The sequence below is a fragment of the Dendrobates tinctorius genome, unplaced genomic scaffold (assembly GCF_039654945.1).
Source record: "Dendrobates tinctorius isolate UK_male_01 unplaced genomic scaffold, ASM3965494v1 ptg000224l, whole genome shotgun sequence".
Taxonomy (NCBI): Eukaryota; Metazoa; Chordata; class Amphibia; order Anura; family Dendrobatidae; genus Dendrobates; species Dendrobates tinctorius.
Genome location: NW_027361891.1, coordinates 13293153 through 13318198, shown reverse-complemented (window position 1 = coordinate 13318198; position 25046 = coordinate 13293153). Strand labels below are relative to the sequence as shown.

Below are 25046 nucleotides of genomic sequence, written 5' to 3'. Positions count from 1 at the left end.
AAGGCGAATGGTTTACTGGTGTCTTTGACTGAGGAGATACTTGGTTGTTTTTATGACTACTACAGGTCATTATATGAATCTAAAAGTGACTTTGATAATTTGGGGTGCTTGGACTATTTGTCAGATGTGACATTCCCTACATTAGATCCCGAACAGCGAGCCCTTATGGACGCTGCGTTCACCGCGGAAGAGATAGAAAATGCTATAACGGACATGGCTTATGGGAAGGCCCCTGGACCAGATGGTTTCCCCATTGAATTGTATAGGAAATACCGGGATATACTGATACCACTTCTGGTGAAGGTATTTTGGGGAATTTGGGAAGGGAAGTCTATGCCTGAATCCTTTTATGAGGCTAATATCATAATGCTTAGGAAGGAGGGAAAGGACCCCCTGGAATGTGGATCTTACCGTCCTATTTCATTAGTAAATGTGGATTATAAAATTTTTACCAAGATCCTAGCTACCAGGCTGAATTCAATTATATTGAACCTTGTACATCCTGATCAAACGGGTTTCATGCCTGGTAAGAGCTCTTCCATTAATATCAGACGGGTCTAGTCAATAGTCCAATATAGGTCCGTAATACCCGACAACAAATGGGCGTTGGCATCGTTAGATGCCGCCAAGGCTTTTGACTCTCGAGTGGCCTTTCCTCTCCGCGTGCTTGCAAAGATATGGCTTTGGTGATAAATTTATAAAGTGGATCAAAATATTATATATGAAACCCAAAGCCCGTATCATAGTAAATAACTCTATATCTGAGTCTTTTCCATTACATAGGGGGACTCGTCAAGGTTGCCCTCTTTCCCCCGCCCTCTTCGCTCTTGCAATTGAGGCACTGGCAATACGTATAAGGTCTTCCCCTGGCATTAAGGGAATAGATGTAGAAGGTGGGGTGGACACTATAGGTCTATATGCTGACGATATGGTGATATTCATGGATGAAGCGGAAGAAACTTTGCCGCAAGTGATAGCCCTTATAGATGGATTCAGCAAATATTCAGGCTTATATATAAAATGGGAGAAGTCGGCTCTGTTACCCCTTTCTCATGCCCCGATGCCGCAGCTAGAGGCTCTCTCCTCACTGTCTATTGTATCTAATTTTAAAATATCTGGGTGTCTACATATCCCATGATAGTGCGTTTGATTCACAACTTAATATCCACCCATTGCTGGAACTAGTTAAATTTGCATCCTGGAGCAAACTTCCGTTGTCTGTAGCCGGACACATTAACCTGATTAAAATATTACTTCCCAAGCTTAGCTACTCTCTTCAGCACAGTGCTGTGATGGTGCCCAAATCCTTTTTTGTGAATCTCAACTCCCAGATCACGTCTTTTATATGGGGGAAAACTAGGCCCAAACTTAAAATTGGCCATTTTACAAAGACCTAAAAAGGGAGGTGGGGCGGCGCTACCAGATTTTTTCCTGCATTATTTGGCTGGACAAGCTAAAGCTTTAAGTAAATGGATGCCGGGTAGCTACATTCCCAACTCTGAAAGTCACCTGCTTCACGCTGCACAGACTGATTGCCCATTGGGTTTCATTGAGTTAGAGAGGACTAATACCCCTCGTCTGCTGCCCTTGCTCCGATTGGCACGATTAACATGGAGGCAAATCAAGAAAGTGACTGGGTTTAAAGAATTTATAGCTGAAATGCCCCTGTGGAATAATGATTATTTTCAGGAATTGCTAAACCACCCATCCACCAATTTTTGGATTCAGCATGACGTCTCTTCGATGGGAGACTTATATGATCAAGGGATCTTAAAGTCTTTTGAACAATTACAGGTCATGCATGATCTCCCAATTTTTCTGCTATTTACAACGGAGATCAGCTCTTCAATCGCATGTGAGATGTAAGGTTGTAGGCCGTACTATTTCATCTCTACCTCTGATAGGAATCCTTAAGTCACAGGGCCCTCAGGGTCTCATCTCCTCTTTATACACATACAGTGGGGCAAAAAAGTATTTAGTCAGTCAGCAATAGTGCAAGTTCCACCACTTAAAAAGATGAGAGGCGTCTGTAATTTACATCATAGGTAGACCTCAACTATGGGAGACAAACTGAGAAAAAAAAATCCAGAAAATCACATTGTCTGTTTTTTTTTCATTTTATTTGCATATTATGGAGGAAAATAAGTATTTGGTCAGAAACAAAATTTCATCTCAATACTTTGTGATATATCCTTTGTTGGCAATGACAGAGGTCAAACGTTTTCTGTAAGTCTTCACAAGGTTGCCACACACTGTTGTTGGTATGTTGGCCCATTCCTCCATGCAGATCTCCTCTAGAGCAGTGATGTTTTTGGCTTTTCGCTTGGCAACACGGACTTTCAACTCCCTCCAAAGGTTTTCTATAGGGTTGAGATCTGGAGACTGGCTAGGCCACTCCAGGACCTTGAAATGCTTCTTACGAAGCCACTCCTTCGTTGCCCTGGCGGTGTGCTTTGGATCATTGTCATGTTGAAAGACCCAGCCACGTTTCATCATCAATGCCCTTGCTGATGGAAGGAGGTTTGCACTCAAAATCTCACGATACATGGCCCCATTCATTCTTTCATGTACCCGGATCAGTCGTCCTGGCCCCTTTGCAGAGAAACAGCCCCAAAGCATGATGTTTCCACCACCATGCTTTACAGTAGGTATGGTGTTTGATGGATGCAACTCAGTATTCTTTTTCCTCCAAACACGACAAGTTGTGTTTCTACCAAACAGTTCCAGTTTGGTTTCATCTGACCATAGGACATTCTCCCAAAACTCCTCTGGATCATCCAAATGCTCTCTAGCAAACTTCAGACGGGCCCGGACATGTACAGGCTTAAGCAGTGGGACACGTCTGGCACTGCAGGATCTGAGTCCATGGTGGCGTAGTGTGTTACTTATGGTAGGCCTTGTTACATTGGTCCCAGCTCTCTGCAGTTCATTCACTAGGTCCCCCTGCGTGGTTCTGGGATTTTTGCTCACCGTTCTTGTGATCATTCTGACCCCACGGGGTGGGATTTTGCGTGGAGCACCAGATCGAGGGAGATTATCAGTGGTCTTGTATGTCTTCCATTTTCTAATTATTGCTCCCATAGTTGATTTCTTCACTCCAAGCTGCTTGGCTATTGCAGATTCAGTCTTCCCAGCCTGGTGCAGGGCTACAATTTTGTTTCTGGTGTCCTTTGACAGCTCTTTGGTCTTCACCATAGTGGAGTTTGGAGTCAGACTGTTTGAGGGTGTGCACAGGTGTCTTTCTATACTGATAACAAGTTTAAACAGGTGCCCTTACTACAGGTAATGAGTGGAGGAAAGAGGAGACTCTTAAAGAAGAAGTTACAGGTCTGTGAGAGCCAGAAATCTTGATTGCTTGTTTCTGACCAAATACTTATTTTCCACCATAATATGCAAATAAAATGAAAAAAAAACAGACAATGTGATTTTCTGGATTTTTTTTTCTCAGTTTGTCTCCCATAGTTGAGATCTACCTATGATGTAAATTACAGACGCCTCTCATTTTTTTAAGTGGTGGAACTTGCACTATTGCTGACTGACTAAATACTTTTTTGCCCCACTGTACATGCTGTCAGTGGGAGCAGAATCTGCTATAAATTCTATCAAGAGAAAGTGGGAACGGCTCATCCCTAATACGCAAGAAGAGGAGTGGGAGGGGGTTTTGGAATCTCCGATTGGAGTCTCACCATCTATTAACAACAGAATGATACAATTATATATAATTAGTCAATTGTACTTGACTCCGACACGACTTTTTAGGATGGGTTGGTTCCAATCATCAGAATGTATACGGTGCCACTCTCCAGACGCAGATTTTATTCATATGGTATGGCAGTGTCCCACTGTCCTGCATTACTGGAAAGAGGTGACATCATTACTGGCATCCCTAGTACAAGCCCCGGTCCCTCTAGAGCTACTGGTCTGTTTGTTTGGGGTATGGGATGAGATCTGGGATCGATATAATGGGATCTTCCTGCGTGAGATATTATTTATGGCACGGAAGGTACTGGCACTACGGTGGATGGGAACTTCATGCCCTTCCCTTAGAATTTGGATTGACCTGGTGAATTCGATTGTTCCATACGAGCGCACGTTTTACCAAAATAGGGGATGCCCGGGTAAATTTGAACAGATTTGGGGGAGGTGGAACTCCTCTCATCTTACCCTGCAAGGTTGAGACATCACATACGAGATAATATGCTGTAGGATACTAGGCTGCGAAATAGTAGATATTAGTTGATGTAGAGGTAGTCGTAGTTTAGTTTAGGATTTACTGATTAGATTATTATTTTTATTATTATGCATATATAGCGCCATTTATTCCATGGCGCTTTACATGTGAAAAGGGGAAATATAGACAAGTATAATAAACATGTGTAAGACAAGGGACCCATAAGTACATAAGGAGAGGGGACCCTGCCTGCAAGATTTCATTATCAGAATAATATGTTAAAGGCTTGTGAGATTTGATCGGTATACATGTTTTATAATGTATAATATAGCCAACTGTCCTTTGCGCATGCTTGGAAGGTTATGTACATGCTACATTGTATTTTTAAAAAAAGAGTGTGCAATTTTTCGGCTCAATATTTTATAATGGATGAAAACATGTATGCTTTGTAAAAAATGCTTATTATCATAGGCCAATTGTATGTTGTTCATCTTTTATGTCCTGAAGTTCAATAAACGAATTTAAAAAAAAAAAAAATTGGTCAAAATCAGTAATGATGCCCATATATAACAGTAATCATTTCTAGAATTTAGATTATGAGCCCCATTGGGGACAGCGATGATAATGTCTGTAAAGCGCTGTGGAATTAATGTCGCTATATAAATGAGTAAAATAAATAAATAGGATAATCTGGATTGTGACACCTGGACTCATGGAAACATCAGATGCACGCGAAACGGCCATAGTCCACAATCTCTCCTGCACCCTACATTCTCCTGAGTACCCTATGGATGTTCTGATGCAATGAAAAATAAAGAACTTTCCATTTTAAAAAGAGTTGTGAGTACTGCTCTGTTTCTTCAGATGACTGTCCAATAATAGAGGTTGGGATGATTTTGGACAAACTTCTCTGAGGGTGGTTATTCAGCATTATGCTAAATCCATCCATCTATATGAGGCCTCAAAAGGCAATTTCACAGATTCAACTCGTAACACCCCCACTCTTCTATTACATGCATAAAGTATAAACACCAAGAAAACCCTTTGTATATGGGAATAAGTAACGTCAAAACTCAATACACAATATAACAAACCACAACCCCTACAATCTTATTAAAGCAAGAAAAAAATGAGAAAACGAGTATCTAATGCCAAGTACTGTAAATAAATTAACAATAAATATTTTAAAATGTTTTACAGAATAGCACTGCCAAAGCAGGAATAGGGGGGGATCCAAAATAAAACATATTATTGGCTAGTAGTAAAGGCCCAAGGATACAAAAGGCACTAAAAGTCTGAATATAATTAGCATACACTGGAAAAAGAAAATAAAATTATTTAAAAGAAAAGTGGTTACATCAATAAAAAAAGTTAAGTTAAGCCAAAAGAGGCTATTTTTTTTGCAAAAATCCTTTCAAGTAACCAGATATATATGTACAAATGAAGTACCATTAGTGCCGTACCGCCCCATTTACATGTGGATTAAAATTAGCAGCATGCTGCCAGGAGGCGTGAAGAAGATACTTTGAAACACGCGTAGGGGTGGCAGGTTGGGGACCTCGCTACTATAAATTGCCAGTAAGTAATTGGAGGGTGCATTACCTTTGACCACTTTATGCCCACTGTGGCTTTCACACTTTCAGCACTTTATCTCTACATATGTATATACTGTACCTATAACCACATGCTGCTACAATTAAACCACACCTAAATGGGGCGGTACGGCACTAATGGTACTTCATTTGCAAGTTACAACACTAATCTGGAATTATATCCATGGTTTATGAGTCTTTATTTCCATGCATTCTAAATAAACAGCCTATCAAAAGAAGAGTGTGGATGGGAGAGTGATATCAGTCCTACAAAGGAGGGACAATGGCAGAATATTCTGGGGAGAATTTTGTGATCTCCCGAGGGGGCACACCTATCCATAAGGCTTAGAAGACCCAAACATTTCAATATGATGTGGGAGTGAGAGATTATGCTTTCTATCCAAGATGTAAGGCTGATTATACTACACTACTTCACATGATGTGGCCTTGTCCAAGGTTGGAGATATATTGGAGAAGGGATATGGACACAGTTCGCTATATCTTTGAACATGAAATTGAGATTACTCCTTTGGTTTGTGTGCTTGGCTGTGTGGAAGACTTACGGTACAAAAAAAAGGAGCCAGATAAAGTAGCAAAGCTGTCAAACTGCTCTTTGTCAGGGAAGGGTAATACATTTTCCTAAGGGGCCAAATGAGAGATTGCAATGGTTGTCAAGGGCCAAACAAGTAGTTTGAAATTAATTCTGCTCAATATACATATTAATACAGTATTAGTTATATTTTATATCCCTTAATATTGAGCATAGTTAAGTATGCTGACACCCCCTAAATACCGTATGAGCCCACGCATAGCCCCCTGTATAAAGTATGAGTCCCACATAGCCTCCTCTATACAGTATGAGCCCCACATAGCCTCCTATACACAGTATGAGCCCCCACATAGCCTTTGCATATACAAGATGAGCTCTCACATAACCCCCTGTATACAGTATGAGCACCCATATAGCCTCCTATATACAGCTCCAGCCCCCATAGCTTCCCATGTACATTGTGATCCCCACATAGCCCCTTAAGTGCAGTAAAAGTGGCTCAGAGGCTCCCTACATACAGCATAAGACCCACATAGCCTCCCATATACATGTAAAATATTCCATACACATAAAAAAAAACAACACATTCTCCTAGATACTGTTCCCCACAATGCTCTGCTACCTACGGCAAACTATCGGCGACTTAGTCCTCCAACAATGTGTTCACCACTATCTGGATCCCAAAAATACAGTTAACCGTGACAGCAGGTGGCGGTGGAAGAAAGCATGGTCCAACCCACTCAGCTGTCTCGGTCCGTGGGCCAGGCTGGAACAGCAAGAGGACAGGATGTGGACCACAGGCCTGCTGTATGTGACCCACAAACTTATTGCACAATACAGGATAGATTTAAAAAAAACACAACTCAAGAGTAAATAAAATTATTTGACTGTTAAAGGATAAAGGAGTACGAGTACACTGCTCAAAAAAATAAAGGGACCACTTAAACAACAGAATATAACTCCAAGTAAATCAAACTTCTGTGAAATCAAACTGTCCACTTAGGAAGCAACACTGATTGACAATCAATTTCACATGCTGTTGTGTAAATGGAATAGACAACAGATAGAAATTATTGGCAATTATCAAGACACCCTCAATAAGGCTAGTTTCACACTAGCGTTTATGAGCGCAGCGACGGCCTGCGCACGGCCGCCGCTAAGCCCCGCCCCTGCCGCGCCTCCGCCGGTAGCTCCGCCTACCGGCGCATGACGCTGCATGCGCCCTGCGTCCCCTATCTTTATCACTGGGGGCACAGGCCGCGCGCAATATGCGTTTGGCTGCGCATGCGTCCTTTTGACGGTGCGCCGACCTGCGCCAAACGCAACCTGCTGCAGTTTGGTTGCGCTGGCGCACCGTCAAAAAGGCGCATGCGCCGCCAAACGCATATTGCGCACGGCCTGGGCCCCCAGTGATAAAGATAGGGGATGCAGGGTGCATGCAGCGTCATGCGCCGGTAGGCGGAGCTACCGGCGGAGGCGCAGCAGGGGCGGGGCTTAGCGGCGGCCGTGCGCAGGCCGTCGCTGCGCTCATAAACGCTAGTGTGAAACTAGCCTAAAGGAGTGGTCCTGCAAGTGGGGACCACAGTCCACATCTCAGTACCAATGCTTTCTGGCTGATGTTTTGGTCACTTTTGAATGTTGGTTGTGCTTTCACACTCGAGGTAGCATGAGACGGACTCTACAACCCACACAAGTGGCTCAGGTTGTTTGAGTATCCTTCCAAATCCAGACCTCCACGGGATATTAGTTTTGATTTACATTGATAATTTTTACGTTTTCTTGTTCTCAACGCATGCTACTATGTAATGAATAAAGATTTGTAGCTGCGATATTTCATTCAGTGATTATCTACGATGTGGTATCTTAGTGTTCCCTTTATTTTTTTGAGCAGTGTATAAAGGGAAAGGGTAGCTAGCAACAAGTTTGAATCACTTAAGCCTCATGACTACAGGTTTACCCTTTTGGGTTACAAAACACATTGATGGAATACATATTTTACTATTTTTCTTTACTGGCACTTGCCAATGATCTGTAGGTACATGTTATTAAGTTATGTTAAACTAATCTGTATTTCTCTCTGTCCTTAATAAAAGAATATGTACCATATAGGATACTGACATGAAGTGATACTACTTTTTCAAATGGTAGGTTTATTATTCTTATAAAGAACTGTTGAGAAAATATTTGCCTAAATGAACATGATTGAGAGGGGTGGTGGGGGATGAGGACGGAGGAGTGATATCGGAGTTCTTGTGTTGTTTTGAAACTTGAAAACTGAACATTAAAAATCCTGAATTAAAAAGATATTAAACTTTAAAAAACAGATGAGGAAAAACTAACGTTTTCTTCTGGTTGCACCAAACATATTTAGCTGTAAAATGGAAACCTTTGCAATTTTTAGGCTATGCGCACAAGTTCGGAATTGCCGCGGAAATTTCTGCGGCAATTCCGCAACGCCCTGCCGTGGGAAATACGCATGCGGAATTGGCATGCGTATTCCCGCTAAACACTAGCGTAATTCGCTTGCAGAATGCTAGTGTTTTCCAAGCAATCTGTAGAATCGCTTGGAATACTGATTGACAGGTTGGTCACACTCGTCAAACATAGTGTTTGACTAGCGTGACCAACTTTTTACTATTGATGCTGCCTATGCAGCATCAATAGTAAAAAGAAATAATGTTAAAAATAATTAAAAAAAATAAAAACTTGTGATATTCTCACCTTCCGTCATCCCCGGCAGCCTTCCTGATCCTCACGATGCTCCCGGCAACTCCCGTTCCCAGCGATGTCTTGCGACAATGACCCCAGATGAGGTAGCATCACGCGAGACCGCTACGTCATCACAGGTCATTGTTGCAAGGCATCACTAGGAATGGGAGTTGCCGGGAGCATCTCGAGGATCGGGAAGGCTGCGGGGTCAGTCGGAAGGTGAGAATATCACGATTTTTTATTTTAATTCTTTTTTAACAGGGATATGGTACCCAGGACCTGGAGGAGAGTCTCCTCTCCCCTCTCCTCCAGACCCTGGATACCATCCGCACATGATCCGTTTACTTTGCGCATGGTGGGCATAGCCACATGTGGAAAGTAAGCAGAACAATGCATTCCTATGTGTGCGGAATTGCCGCGATTCCGCACAAAGAAGGAGCATGCTGCGTATTTTTCTGTGATGCAATTCCACCGAGGAAAAATACGCATTAGCACAGCATTGTGGAATGCCATTGAATTCAATGAGTTGCATTGTGTAAGCGTTTTCGCAGTGAAAAACACGGCAAAAACGCTTACAATCTGCAATGTGTACACATAGCCTTACACTATAACTCAAGTAGAAATTGTTTAGAGTTGTAATATAACTGTCTCAAGTTTATATCTTTAGAAGAGCACCGCTCCTCAGCCTCCCAACTTTCTACGTGTTGAGTGGCGGTGCACTCCTGATCACTGACATGGCTGTTAGTGGAGGCAGATTTGCATATGAAGTAACAGAAGAGCACAAGGTCTTTGAAGCTGGATGGACCCAGTGATCTGGACAATTCTATACAGCCTGCAAGCATGAGCGCTTCTTGCATAGAAAGGCAGCCATCTGATTGCAGAGGTGGCAGGTAACTTTGACAACAAGTAGTAGACAATAGAATCTAAAATGCCTCCATTCTTGAGAACAGAGGAGTTTTCATAAATGGAAAATTGTAACGTTGCATGTTTTTACAAGTACTTTGCAATTTTATCTGTGTAATAAGATGAGAATAACCTTTTAAAAGTTTTGTGCTGTCATCTAATTCGAAGAGTCACTATTGGTATAGTCCTGATAAAATTATGATTCGTTCCAACTGACTGCTACATAAGGGGCCATGATACACCAAAATACTCATCACAGGGCCAGGACAGATGACCCTTCCCTGTCAATGACTAGAGACAGAAATTAGGAAACCTGCAAACCAATATTTTAGAACATCACATATCTTTGCAATATAAAACATATAAATTTAATTTGAGGAAATGGACTGCCCCTTTAATGTATGCAATGTGAATTTACATACAGACCTCCGTTCGGAAATTGCTTTTTCTTAAAAGACACGGTGTTAATCACATCCCAATCTGCTTCATAGCTGTTCTGATGTTCGATACCTCCAACATTTTTTTCTTTTGGAGACTGATTCCACTCTACAACTGAACTTGAGTCCTTAAAAAACATTCAATATAAATATGTTAGAAATTATACAAAAATTAAAAAAGAGATTGGTGATTTTTCATTATTTTTTTTAACCTTAAAGGACAAATTTTAATCCCTTTTTGATATATGATGTACTATCCCGTCCATGTGCCCTGGGCCTTAATGCCCATGGATGAGATAGTACGTCATACGCGATCAGCTGCGCTCACGGGGGGGGAACATGGCTGAGCACGGCTGATCGAGGCCGGTTGTCAGCTGATTATCACAGCTGACACCCGGCACTTTATCCCCCGGCACACTGCGATCAAACATGATCGCAGCGTTCCATTGGCATAGGGAAGCATCGCGCAGGGAGACAAGCGTGCTTCCCTGAGTCCCTCAAAACAACATAATGTGATTGTGTTGTTCCAAGGGCCTCCTCCCTGCAGGCCCCCGGATCCAAGATGGCTGTGGGGTCCTTCAGGGAGGTGGCTTGTCAGTGCCTCGCATCGGCAAGCCTCCTGCACTGCCTGTCAGATCGCTGATCTGACACAGTGCTCTGCAAAGTGTGAGATCAGCGATCTGACACTATACAGTGATGTCCCACCCTGGGACAAAGTAAAAAAAAAAATTAACATGTGTAAAAATATTTTTTAAAAATTCCTAAACAAAAAATAAATAATTGTTCCAAAAACTACATTTCTTAATGTAAATATAAAAAAGGACACATATTTAGTATTGCTGCGTCAGTAACGGCCCGCCCTATAAAACAATCCCACTAGTTAACCCCTTTAGTGAACCCCTTAAAAAAAAAAAAAAAAAAAAAAGGGCAAAAAAAAAAATGCTTTATCATCATACCGCCGAACAAAAAGTGGAATAACACGTGATCAAAAGACGTATATAAATAAACATGGTACTGCTGAAAGCGTCATCTTGTCCTGCAAATAACGAGCCGCCATACAGCGTCATCAGCGAAAAAAAATAAAAAAGTTATAACTCGCAGAATAAAGCAATGCAAAAATAATTATTTTTTTATATAAAATTGATCTTATTGTATAAAAGCGCCAAAACATAAAAAAAAAATATAAACGAGGTATCGCTGTAATCATACTAACCCAAACAATAAAAATGCTTTATCAATTTTTCCACATGCGGAACGGTATAAACGCGCCCCCAAAAGAGATTCATGAATTGCTGGTTTTTGTTCATTCTGCCTCCCAAAAATCGTAATAAAAAGCAATCAAAAAATGTCTGAAAATGGTACCAATAAATACGTCAACTTGTCCCGCAAACAATAAGACCTCACATGGCTCTGTGGGCCAAAATATGGAAAAATTATAGTTCTCAAAATGTGGTGATGTAAAAACTATTTTTTGCAATAAAAAGCGTCTTTTAGCATGTGACAGCTGCCAAACATAAAAACCCACTATAAATAGTAAATCATACCCCCCTTTACCACCCCCTTAGTTAGGGAAAAATAATAAAATTAAAAGAAAATGTATATATTTCCATTTTCCCATTAGGATTAGGGTTGGGACTAAAGTTAGGGTTGGGGCTAAAGTTAGGGTTAGGGGTGTGCTGGGTTAGGGTTAGGGGTATGTTGAGGTAAGGGTTGGAGTTAGAATTGGGGGGTTTCCACTGTTTAGGCACATCAAGGGCTCTCCAAACGTGACATGGTGTCTGATCTCAATTCAGCCAATTCTGCGTTGAAAAAGTAAAACGGTGCTCTTTCCCTTCCGAGCTCTGCCATGCGCCTTAACAGTGGTTTACCCCCACATATGGGGTATCAGCCTACTCAGGACAAATTGCACAATAACTCTTGGGGTCCAATTTCTTCTGTTACCCTTGGGAAAATAAAAAATTGGGAGCAAAAATATTTTTGTGGAAAAAAATATGATTTTTTTATTTTTATGGCTCTAAGTTATAAACTTCTGTGAAGCACTTGGGGGTTCAAAGCTCTCACTACACATCAAGATAAGTTCCTTGGGGGGGTCTAATTTCCAAAATGGGGTAACTTGTTGGGGTTTCCACTGTTTAGGTACATCAGGGGCTCTCCAAAGGCAACATGACACCCGCAGACCTTTCCATCAAAGTCTGCATTCCAAAACGTCACTACTTCCCTTCCGAGCCCCAACGTGTGCCCATACAGTAGTTTTCTCCCACATATGGGGTATCAGCGTACTCAGGACAAATTGGACTACAACTTTTGTGGTCCAATTTCTCCTGTTACCCTTGGGAAAATAAAAAATTGGGGAGTAAAAGATCATGTTTATAACTGCCCTATTATTGCACAATTCCTTGTACACAGTGTTGTGTGTTTACTGTGGCTATATATATATATATTTATTTTTTTTTTGCACTATTGCACCTTATTAGCACTTTGTGGGTATTTTTTCATTTTTTAGTGTTATAGGCAATCTGCCTGGTTTTACTAATTAAGCCTATTCTTTTATTAAGCGTTTCCATGATTCTAACATCTCAACATTGAGCTGATTTTTTATACTCCTGGTGTCCTATGTGTATTTATTTGCGGTTATGTGCCTTTTAATCATATTATGCACATCTATTATGTGTTTTTGTGCCATTATCTAATAAAGGTTATATGAAAGTCGGCGTTTTTATAGTATCAATTTATAAATTTTCTCTATTAATTTTTTTTTTCCCACTGACTCCTGCTTATTTTTATCTCCGCCATTCTCAGTGGTTTTTTGTTTTAATTATTATCCGGATGGTCTGCCATCTAACTTTCAAGAGGGGGTATACTAGTTTATTATACATTTACTATATATATTATAATATTGTAATTGATGGTATTACATCCTCTTGTCTAAGTTGGTGTCCTTTTGGAAGAGTGTTGTAGCAATGATTAACAGGTTTTTTTCAATAGACGTAGAGCTTACCCCATTAGTATGTATATTGGGATATGTTGAAGATCTGTTTATTGAGGAGTACGGCAAAATTGCGGCGGCACATATGTTATATATGGCAAGAAAATTGATAGCCCAAAAATGGACAGCAGATCAGGAGCCTAGGAGATCAAAGTTTATTGATAAAGTTACCTGGTTAGTAAATTTGGAAAAAGGCATATACCTAATTAGAGATGCTATCTCTAATTTTGACAAGATATGGGGTCTATGGATTGATGGCTCTGCTTTGACATCTAGGGAACTGAGGAGATTTTGTCTTGGCTTGCTTTGGGTTATGTTTATCTGATGCCTCAAATTAAACTTCTTTGAAAATTAAAGTGTTATTAATACTTCCACAAGCTATATGTAATTGAGTTGACTACTGTTACTATGTTCAAATATTTGTTCACCTAATTATGCTGGTTTTGCAGAGCCAAGATGTATCAATAACTCATGTTTAATGCTTCTTAAGATTGGGGGGTGGAGACAGGGCTGTGGAGTCGGTAAGCCAAACCTGCGACTCCGACTCCTCAATTTCCCTTACACCGACTCCGACTCCACGACTCCGACTCCGACTCCCACACATATTGCTTATATTTAAGTGAAAAATTTATTGTAGTACAATGTGAACCTCAGACATTTAATCATTTTTATGATCCAATAATCAAGATATTTACATAGAACAGAATATATATTGGTGTACTACCTGGTTTTCATTCTTTTTGGTACAGATACGATATGGATAGACAGATATGGATAAATGGATAGATAGAGCAGATTTCTAATCTGCTTTTGCTATTGAAAACATTATCTATGAGCTCAAAAACCTTTCAGGTGATGCAGTTTTTTAAAAAGATGATCAGCTTTTGCAGCTGAAAAACGTATCCTCAAAAAACACAGGAAAAACGCTGTGTGTGAATGTAGCCTTAGATCAGGAATATAACAGCCATTTATAGGACATTTCATAACTTTCACAAACTCCTATGAAAAAATATTCAGCACATCCTGCATTGAATTACTGTACCCAATTTATTATATATTTTAGGAGTCGGAGTCGGTCCATTTTATACCGACTCCAACTCCGACTCTGACTCCACCAAAATGAGCACCGACTGCGACTCCGACTCCACGACTCCGACTCCACAGCCCTGGGTGGAGAACTGTGTTTCTCCAATGTTTGTCTGATGGTTGACATTTTTCAATTTCCCTGTGTGTAAATCTTAAAAAAAAAAAAAAAAATTTAAAAAAAATGATTTACAAGAAGATTTCTTACAGGTTGGTCTGGCTTAGTACATAGTCAATTACAGCCCAACTGACTCCCAATAACTGCGCTACTTTGGGAAGTACTGATTTTTATTTATTGCATGACCTGGAAGCATTAATATGGTTTGTCACCATACTACCACTGCCTCAAGAACCCCCTGACCCCGATCACATCTAACTTACTGCGTGCACTACTGCTGCCTCACATTTGGTCCAAATTATCCATCTAACATGACTGTTAGCTTAGCCCTAATGGTAAAACAATAAATCACCTCCAATGCACTAAGCATTTAGTGTACCTACATCATTAAACGTTTCCTACTGAGAGGCAATGAATGGTATTCTAAGCTCAGAAATCAGGGTCCTAGAGGTGGGACTCAGGTCTATGAGATATTTATTCCATATCACTTAGGCTAAGTGCACACGTACTGGAACTCTCGCGGAAATTACCGCGAGAATTCCGGAATTCCATTCCGCGGGAAAATCGCATTTTAAATTCCCGCGATTTTCCCGCGGAAAAACTAGCATTTTGCAAGCGTATTTAGCTTGCAAAATGCTAGCGTTTTCCAAGCGATCTGTAGCATCGCTTGGAGAACTGATTGACAGGTTGGTCACACTCGTCAAACATAGTGTTTGACGAGTGTGACCAACTTTTTACTACTGAGGCCGCCTATGCGGCCTCAGTAGTAAAAGATAGAATGTAAAAAAAAATAAAAAATAGTGTTATTCTCACCTTCCGACGTCCCACGCATCCGTTCCCAGTAATCCTTTGCGAAAATGCCCGCGATGACGTCCGTTCTCGCGGGATCGCGATGTCTCGCGGTCATTCGTGATGACGTCGCGCGAATGACCGCGAGACTTCGCGATCCCGCGAGAACGGACGCCATCGCGGGCATTTTCGCAAAGGCTTACTGGGACCGGGAGCGTGGAGAGAGGCAGGAAGGCTGCGCGGGACGCCGGAAGGTAAAAATAACAATATTTTTTATTTTAAATTCTATTTTTTACAGGGATATGGTACCCAAAGCCCGGAGGACAGTCTCCTCTCCTCCGGACCGTGGGTACCATCCGCAATTGTTCTGCTTACTTTCCGTATGGTGTGCACAGCCACATGCGGGAAGTAAGCGGGAACAATGCATTCCTATGGGTGCGGGATCGCCGCGATTCCGCAAATTAATGAGCATGCTGCGTTTTTTACCGCAAAGCGATTCCGCCGCGGTAAAAACCGCAGCATTAGTACAGCATTTCGGAATCCCATAGGAATCCATGGGATGCTTATTTTTCGCGGCAAAATCGCGCGGTTAAAACCGCCGCGGAAACGCGAAAAAAACGCCACGTGTGAACTCAGCCTTAGATATGAGATCAATTTCTGAGATCAGGGAATAAGTACACAGCACGTGTAATCTTAACACACTGTGTGAATAAAAAAGTTTTTAAAAATATTGAAAAAGTAAACAAAATATATAGAAAAGTTTAAATCACCCCCTTTTCGCCTCATTTAAAATAAAAAATTAATATAACACATATTTGGTATCGCTGCGTTAAAAAAAAAAAAAAAAAAAAAAAAAAAGAAGATTAACTTGATCGCTAAACGGCGTAGCGAGAAATAGGCAAAACGCCAGAATTAAGTTTTTTGTCACCGTAACATTGCATTAAAATGTAATGATGGGAGATTAAAAGATTGTGTCTGCACCCGAATGGTATCACTAAAAACGTCAGCTTGGCACGCAAAAAATAAGCCCAACTCGAGATCACGAAAAATGGAGACGCTACGAGTATCGCAAAAATGGCGCAAATTTTGTATTTATTTATTTAATTTTTTTTTTTTTTTATTTTTTTTTTACAAACTTTGGATTCTTTTTTCACCACTTAAATAAAAAAGAACCTAGACGTGTTTGGTGTCAATGAACTCGTAATGACATGGAGAATCATAATGGCACAGTTTTAGCTTTTTGAGTAAAAAAAAAAAAAAAAGTTGTGGAATTGCAGTTTCACCGCACTTTGAATCTTTTTTTCCATTTTTGAGTATGTGATATGGTAAAACCAATGATGTCGTTCAAAAGTACAACTTGTCCCGCAAAAAACAAGCCTCACATGGCATATACACAAAAAAATAAAAAGTTATGGCTCTGGAAAGAAGGGGAGTGATAAACACAAAAACGAAAAAGGGCAAGGTCTCAAAGGGGTTCAAGTGTGAATACTTCTGTCTGGTTGTTGTAATGCCATCATTTTCCTGGTGATGAAATGAAAGTGCATGAAGTTGTCATCATGCAAGACCTTAATTTTAACCATAATACTTTAGAATACAGGTATGGGTCATTTACAGTAATTAAAGAAAACTGACTATTTATCGATCACAACATGGAGAGTAATTCATTGTTTACAAGCCGTAACTTAGTATTTTGCAGCATAACTTTATTTACTGCACCACACCGATGGGGCATTGAAGCCATTAGGGTGATAAGACATCCTGAGGGATCTTGCTCCATTCCATTTGCCAATCTGCAAACAATTCATCTTTATTGCTATGGGTACGGGCCCCAACTCATCACCCTAACTCATACCAAAGATGCTCCATACAGTTTAAATCAGGTGATTGGCTTGGCCATTGCAACAGGCAAACATTTTGCTTTGTTAATTTTTGACTAAAATGGATGTGTGATTAGGATCATTGCCTTGCTGGAATTTCCAGCCCCTGCCTACTTTGGTTTTACCATCTGCCAGCATTACATTCTCCAGTATATCATTGTACATGATAGCATTCAAATTTCCATCAGTTCTATGCAGATGGCCAGTGGCAGATGCAGAAAAGCAGCCCCAAACTATGACATTGCCATCACCATGTTTCACTGTAGGTGTTTGGTACTTTACATAATTACGTTTTCCAATTAGGCGCTATATATAGTACTTGCCATCACTACCAAACAGCTTGAACATGGATTCATCAGACCATAACACCTTAGACTAATCTGACTCTTTCCATTGACTGTTTTTTGGCAAACTCAAGTCAGACCTTCCGATTCTTTAGAGAGATGAAAGGCTTCTTGACTGGAACTCGTGCATTCAACCCTACTGCTCTTAGCCATCGATCCAGTTTGATGGCTCCCTTTGACCCCATATTCTTTGTTCATTTCATGCAAAATCTGTACAGCTCTTTTATGGACATCAGATACTGACTTTTTCTTAAAAATGTGATCAACTTTGAAGGAAGTTTTCTGTGGTCGTTCACTTCTAGCTTTGTCTGCTGTTCCATAAGCTTCTCTTTCTTTCTTTACTATATGTGACACTTGACTCTGAGAACAGCTGAATTCCATAGCTACCTCTCTTTGGCTTTTACCTGACTTCACTCTCAAAATAATAAGCTTTCTGACATCTGGTGATAAATTTGGCTTGGTCTTTGTCATGTTTTAACCGAAAACATACAAGTGAACTCCAGTGACCTGTTGGCGGCGAAGTGATACAGTGCAGAGGACTATCTCCGTCACTGTATCACCGGAGCCCCTGGAGAGCGGTCACATCTGCTGAAGTGACAGCTCTCCATGGGAGATCGTCGTGGGACAATCGTTATTAACCCTTTCGCACCAGAGCCTGTTTTTGCCTTTGTGCCCGGGCCAATTTTTTCAATTCTGAGGTCATAACTCTAGAACGCTTCAACGGATCCTGGTGATTCTGTCATTGTTTTCTCGTGACATCTTGTACTTTATGATAGGGGTAAAACTTATTTGATATGACTTGCGTTTATTTGTTTAAAAAAATGGAAATTTGGCGAAAATTTAGAAAGTTTTGCAATTTTCAAACTTTTAATTTTTATGCCCTTAAATCAGAGAGTCATATCGCACAAAATAGTTAATAAAGAACATTTCCCACATGTCTACTTTATATCTGCACAATTTTGGAAACAAAATTGTTTTTTGTTACGAAGTTAAAAGGGTTAAAAGTTGACCAGCGATTTTTCATTTTTAAAACAAAATTTACAAAACCATTTTTTTTAGGGACCACCTCACATTTGAAATGAGTTTGGGGGTCAAAATGACAGAAAATACCTAAAGGTGATACCATTCTAAAAATTGCACCCCTCAAGGTACTCAAAACCACATTCAAGAAGTTTATTAACCCTTCAGGTGCTTCACATGAATGAATGGAATGTGGAAGGAAAAAATAAACATTTAACTTTTTTTCACATTTTACTACAGAACCAATTTTTTTATTTTCACAAGTGTAAAAAGAGAAAATAAACCACAAATTTTTTTGTGCAATTTCTCCCGAATACACAGATACCCCATATTTGGGGTACACCACTGTTTGGGTGCAAAGCAGACCTCGGAAAGGAAGGAGCGCCATTTGACCTTTTCAATGCAGAATTGACTGGAACTGAGATCAGATGCCATGTTGCGTTTGGAGAGCCCCTGATGTGCCTAAACAGTGGAAACCCCCCACAAATGACACCATTTTGGAAACTAGACCACTCAAGGATCTTATCTAGATGTGTGGTGAGCACTTTGAACCCCCAAGTGCTTCACAGAAGTTTATAACGTAGAGTCGTGAAAATAAAAAATCTTTTTTTTTCCCACAAAAATTATCTTTTAGCCCCCAATTTTTTATTTTCACAAGGGTAACAGGAGAAATCGGACCCCAAAAGTTGTTCACAACACGAACTTTAAAAAAAAAAAAAAAAAAGTCCGTCCGAACACGGACATTCAAGGGTTCCCTCATCTCTAGTAAAAATGTGAACACTATTTTTTTACTTCTGTGGTCAATATCTGTAGTTACACCACAGATTGTGAGACAAGTAATACAAATATAGATTTTTCCTGCATACAGTATCACCCATGGAAGCCAAAACTGGGCGCTCGGTGTAACGTGTAGACCAAGAGAGTGCCAGCCGAAATGCTCCTGACAACATATACAGGAGTCTGAAAAATTTTCAAACTGACTGCTAAGAAAAGACAGCCATTAACAATCATTGAACAAAAATGTGCTAATCAGATTGAAAGCAATGCCAACATCACAGCTAAATCTGGCCCGCCAGGCGTCTGCTCCGTGGGATGGTGCCATAAAATTGGCAGTTCAGGTGCTTCAGGTGTGAATCCTTGAGTTTATCCTCTCTGGACAGGTAACATACCTTTACAGCACAAAGTATATTGGACGAGTCCAGAGTTTCTTCAAGAGGTCTCCAATCTACAATGATTTCCATATCCTTCAAGCCAAATAAAAGACAACAAAAATATGAGATTACGTTCAGATACACAAAAAAATGAAAATGAGCAAAGGGCACAATTCTGTCATATTAAATTACATGCTATATATGTTGGAAACTAATTCTGGAAGTATGCGGCTCTCGGCTGCTACGTGTCCTATTAAAGGCCACTTTGCACATACATACAAAGAAAACGTTTGGCTGGGGTCAGATATAATAAATTGGAGTGACTGTTCCCCTTGGAAATGTACTATGCACTAATGAGTACATTTATCCTTCTGCACCGCAACAGACACATTATACACGCATGAGTGCACTTATCTCCAGCAAATGTACAATGCAAATGCATTACGTCCTTACAAGACCAATAAGGTGGTCACAGCCATCTTGTATGTTCAGCCAGCAACACATCTGAAGTTATGTCCATTATTCACTTGGAGCAACTCCAGTTCTAGACCGATACATTAAAACCAATGACGTTACGCAACACTTTCCACCGCAAATAACCAATTATATACTTCAGATTGAGAAAACAATACCTTCTCTATAACATGCAGGATTCCGGGAATAAGGCTGTCTTGATCTTCTAATTTCCCACATGATGAATGTATAAAGACCCCTTCCTGGTCATAGACCACCTGCAAAGTAAAATAAAAGGTTTCAATTCCTAGCAAAAAAAATAAATCTCCTTTACCTATGAATACATCATGTTCATTGGGTTTGTAAGGCTTTGTGCCCACGTAAGCGTTAAGCGATTTTGAAGAGTTTGTCCCGGTCACAGAAGAAGCATTCCATTCATTTTAAATGAATTTCGCACTTTTTGTGCACATTGATGCGATTTTTTCCACGCAAAAAATGCTTAGGCTAATTTCACACTAGCGTTCTTGTGCGCAGCGCAGGGCTGCCGCTAAGCCCTGCCCTCAGCCGCGCCCCCTCTGGTTAGTTCCTCCTCTGATCGCATGAGGCTGCATGCGATCAGTGTATCCTATATTTAGCGTTGGATATGCTGATCGTGCGCTGGACTGATCTTGCTGGCGCTGCGCCCAGCGCACGAAAACGCGCTGTGTTGCATTTTTGTGCTCTGAGCGCAGCGCCAGCAAAATCAGACTAGCGCACGATCAGCGTATCCAACGCTAAATATAGGATACACTGATCGCATGCAGCCTGATGCGATCAGAGGAGGAACTGACCAGAGGGGGCGAAGCCGGGGGCGGGGCTTAGCGGCGGCCCTGCGCACAAGAACGCTAGTGTGAAACTAGCCTCAGCGGTAGAAAACGCAGCATGCTCATTAATTTTACGGAAAAGTCCGCGTTTTTGCTATTTTCTATGAGTCAGAAAACGCGCGGAAAAAAACGCATAAAAAATGTGCGGTTTTTAAGCAAAAAACGTGTGGAAATAAAACGCGCATTTTCTGGGAAGGTGTCCGGTTTTGAAGCAGAAATTTTCTACATATGTGGGCACATAGCCTAAAGCTTGGGTGATTGCTTGCACAAGTGGATTGGTTAGTCACACGGATATCATGTATGAATGCTCGAGGGCTAGAATGGTAGTACATGGAAGATGGAGTGACTGTTTGTGCAGGTGCATTGTGATGCTGTATTATCAGTGTTTGAGATTAACGCAAGCGCTGTTACACAAGTCTCAAGACTGGGCCCTGCACCCTGCTCCAGAAGCCGAAACTTGCTCCCAACACCGCCTGACTTTGCTGATGTTTACATTGGGTTTTCCAAGTAACTCAGCAAACTCATCTGACATCATCATACAAAGCCTTTTAAGGACAACTAAGCCAGATGTTTACTGACAGCAAATCAGACATTTGCAGACAGACTCCAATTCACCTACCAGGACGTGTGCAGTAGGTCACATCTTTAAAGGGAAGGTGCCGCAATTTTATATAATTTGCAAAAAAAGAGTAAGTAACAAAACATGTTGTTTCAGCAAATGTTGTACTAACCAGGATTTATGGCTTGTTTGTAATAATGTTTTAATGTAGCCACTGGGCGCTGCCATCTTGATTTGCAGATCTGTGGAGGACTCATACAGTCTGCAAATATGGCCGTCCCTGGACATAGGAGACTGCGGTCGGTTCCCGACCCCACATTGCAGCCTCATTAGCAGAGAACTGGGCACGCCCCTGTGGGCTGCACCATTCACTGCTGTAGGTGTGGCTGGGCGCCATTTTACTGTAGCCCAGTGCTATCTGCTGAGCTCCACTTTCTGCACCGTGCTTCCTGCTCCAGCTCCACTGTCTTCCTGCTCTGTCTCCGCCTCCTCACTCACAGCCCCAGTGATCTCCGGTAATCTGACACCTTTGCTTTTATGGCTGTCTGAGGACAGTGACATATACAGCCCATAGTCTAGTGTATGGGGGGGGGGGCAGTTACACCAGTGTGAGCATATCTGTAATACTGTCTCCTGTGATACTGACTGCTGAGCTGTGTATCTAATCCTATCCTGTGTGATACTGACTGCTGAGCCGTGTATCTAATCCTATCCTGTGTGATACTGACTGCTGATCCGTGTATCTAATCCTCTCCTGTGTGATACTGACTGCTGAGCCGTGTATATAATCCTCCCCTGTGTGATACTGACTGCTGAGCCGTGTATCTAATTCTCTCCTGTGTGATACTGACTGCTGACCCATGTATCTAATCCTCTCCTGTGTGATACAGTCTGCTGAGCCGTGTATCTATTCCTATCCTGTGTGATACAGTCTGCTGAGCCGTGTATCTAATCCTCTCCTGTGTGATACTGATTGCTGAACCGTGTATCTAATCCTCTCCTGTGTGATACTGACTGCTGAACCGCGTATCTAATCCTCTCCTGTGTGATACTGTCTGCTGAGCCGTGTATCTAATCCTCTCCTGTGTGATACTGTCTGCTGAGCCGTGTATCTAATCCTCTCCTGTGTGACAGTCTGCTGAGCCGTGTACCTAATCCTCTCTTGTGTGATACTGACTGCTGAACCGTGTATCTCATCCTCTCCTGTGTGACAGTCTGCTGAGCCGTGTACCTAATCCTCTCCTGTGTGATACTGTCTGCTGAGCCGTGTATCTAATCCTCTCCTGTGTGATACTGTCTGCTGAGCCGTGTATCTAATTCTCTGCCGTGTGATACTGCTCTCCTGAAATACTCTGCGCTGCTGTCACCCTGCTGGTTTTATGTGTGATCTACATGGTGGTATTGTGTATGATCTATATGGCGGCATTGTGTGTGAAGTATATGGCGGTATTATTTGTGATCTGCTAAAAGGGGACCCATTCTAGGGTGGTTCTGGCTGAGCACCTGCACACGGGACAGGGGTAATAGGTGCAGTCAGGGGAGGGCTGGTGAGGCAGCTGAAGAGAGGGGTCTCATTTTTACTACTGTATGGCTCCATTCCCCCCCAGCCTGCTTCCCAGCGTCACCCCGGACTGCGCCTGTCGCCTCGCTTTCACACATCGCCAGGACAGAATCTGAGGAGGGGAATGGGGTCTTTGCATGCAAAGTCTTGATCAGAACAGGCCATCAATCAGCAGAAATGTTTCCTGGATTTCTGTGCTGCTGTCTCCCTGCTCCTCCCCCATATATCTCCCTCTGTGCCCCCCATAGACCAGCACACTGCTCTCCTGAAATACTCTGTGCTGCTGTCTCCCTGCTCCTCCCCCATATATCTCCCTCTGTGCCCCCCATAGACCAGCGCACTGCTCTCCTGAAATACTCTGTGCTGCTGTCACCCTGCTCCCAGAATCCTTGCTGCCTGCGATCCTCGGTGACCGAAGACCCCATTCCTCTCCTCAGATCCTGTCCTGGCGATGTGTGAAAGCGAGGCGACAGGGGCCTGATGTATGGTGGAAGGAGCAGGGTGACAGCAGCACAGAGTATTTCAGAAGAGCAGTGTGCTGGTCTGTGGGGGGCACCCTGTTCGGTGCCAGGGATTGTACATAGAGCGCTGTGTTTTATACACATGGATGGACCGTCTACTTGTCTGCTCCACAGAAATCCAGGAAACATTTCTGCTGATTGGTGACCTGTTCTGATCCAGACTTTATATGAAAAGACAGTCAGTAACTTTGCAGGCCCCATCAAAATGGCTGCTCACTGTGTTCCTAAATGTCATCCTCTCTTTTCCCTTAGCAAACACCCAGTAGGGGAGGAGAGGAGTGACACCACCCCCATGTCAGCAGATTCCACCCATACAGTGTCCATTTTAGGGCATGATCATATATCAAAATCAAACATCATGGACACTGTACGCCCATAATTACTGCAGGACAGTAATGTGAGCTAGTTGTACACTAGGTTTTTGTGCCAAACTTCAGTAGCTGCTCCCCCTAGTGTTAACAAGTGGAAATGCCAAACTTTTTAAAATTATTTTTCATATTTTACAAAATTAAAAACAAATGATAATATTTTTTAAGAAAATGTAAACATTAATTCTTTACATTTTTTCAATTGTTGAAAAAAATTTTTTGGGATGGCACCTTCCCTTTAACTGCTGGCTATGGGTAAAATACTAGGACTAGTACTTACCCCAGAAGCTTATACCTGTCTCGTCTTGTGAAAGGAAACACCACGGTTTTCAATTAATAAAGTGCAAGTTTTACTGAATATTTACCAACAAAAAAGTATATCAATCTGGTTATCTCCTGCTCTATGACAACCTACCTGCAGATCCGATACCAGTTTCAACAGGACAGGTTGTCTGTAAGCCTTTCAGTCTCCTCATCTCGACATGCTGGGCATGTCATTCTCCGCAAGGAGAAATGATACTTCTTGGATATCGGTCAGACGGCTCTCTCACAGCCAAACCAGATCTCACACTATGCACTGAAAAGGGGCAGTACCCTGAAACACAGTGTCTGCAAATTGAGATTCTGGCTTGGCTTTTATCCTAAGTCATGTAACAAAGCTCGTTAAAGGGTCGATACTTACTTTTAGGATTGCTACTTCCAATAGGTGGCACTAGAGTTCTAGTCCTCTTCCTCTCTGAAGATACAATTTGCATACCTTTCATTACTGGACACTTTAACCCAGGGGTCCTCAAACTACGGCCCGCGGGCCACATGCGGCCCGCCGTAGACTGTTATCCGGCCCCTGACCAGGCCGACATTGAACTGCACTGCAGTTCAACGCCGGTAGGCCCTGTAATCGCGGGCGGGACGAGGCGCTGAGGAAAGGCATTGCGCCGCCCTCCGAATGCAGCACAGTGCACACAGACGACGTGACGCCTGCGTCATAACG

The 25046-nt window shown here is 41.8% G+C and overlaps 1 protein-coding gene across 2 annotated transcripts in view; it reads right to left on the bottom strand.

Moving 5' to 3' along the window:
• Nucleotides 1-25046, bottom strand: part of TBC1D15 (TBC1 domain family member 15) — a 231914-nt gene that overhangs the window by 150795 nt on the left and 56073 nt on the right. For both annotated transcript variants that reach the window (XM_073555537.1, XM_073555536.1), the window contains 3 exons: nt 20363-20461; nt 19749-19823; nt 10352-10490 (listed from right to left, as the gene is read on the bottom strand). In XM_073555537.1, the coding sequence (XP_073411638.1) occupies nt 10352-10490; nt 19749-19823; nt 20363-20461 (313 nt within the window). The remainder of the gene's footprint in view (nt 1-10351; nt 10491-19748; nt 19824-20362; nt 20462-25046) is intronic.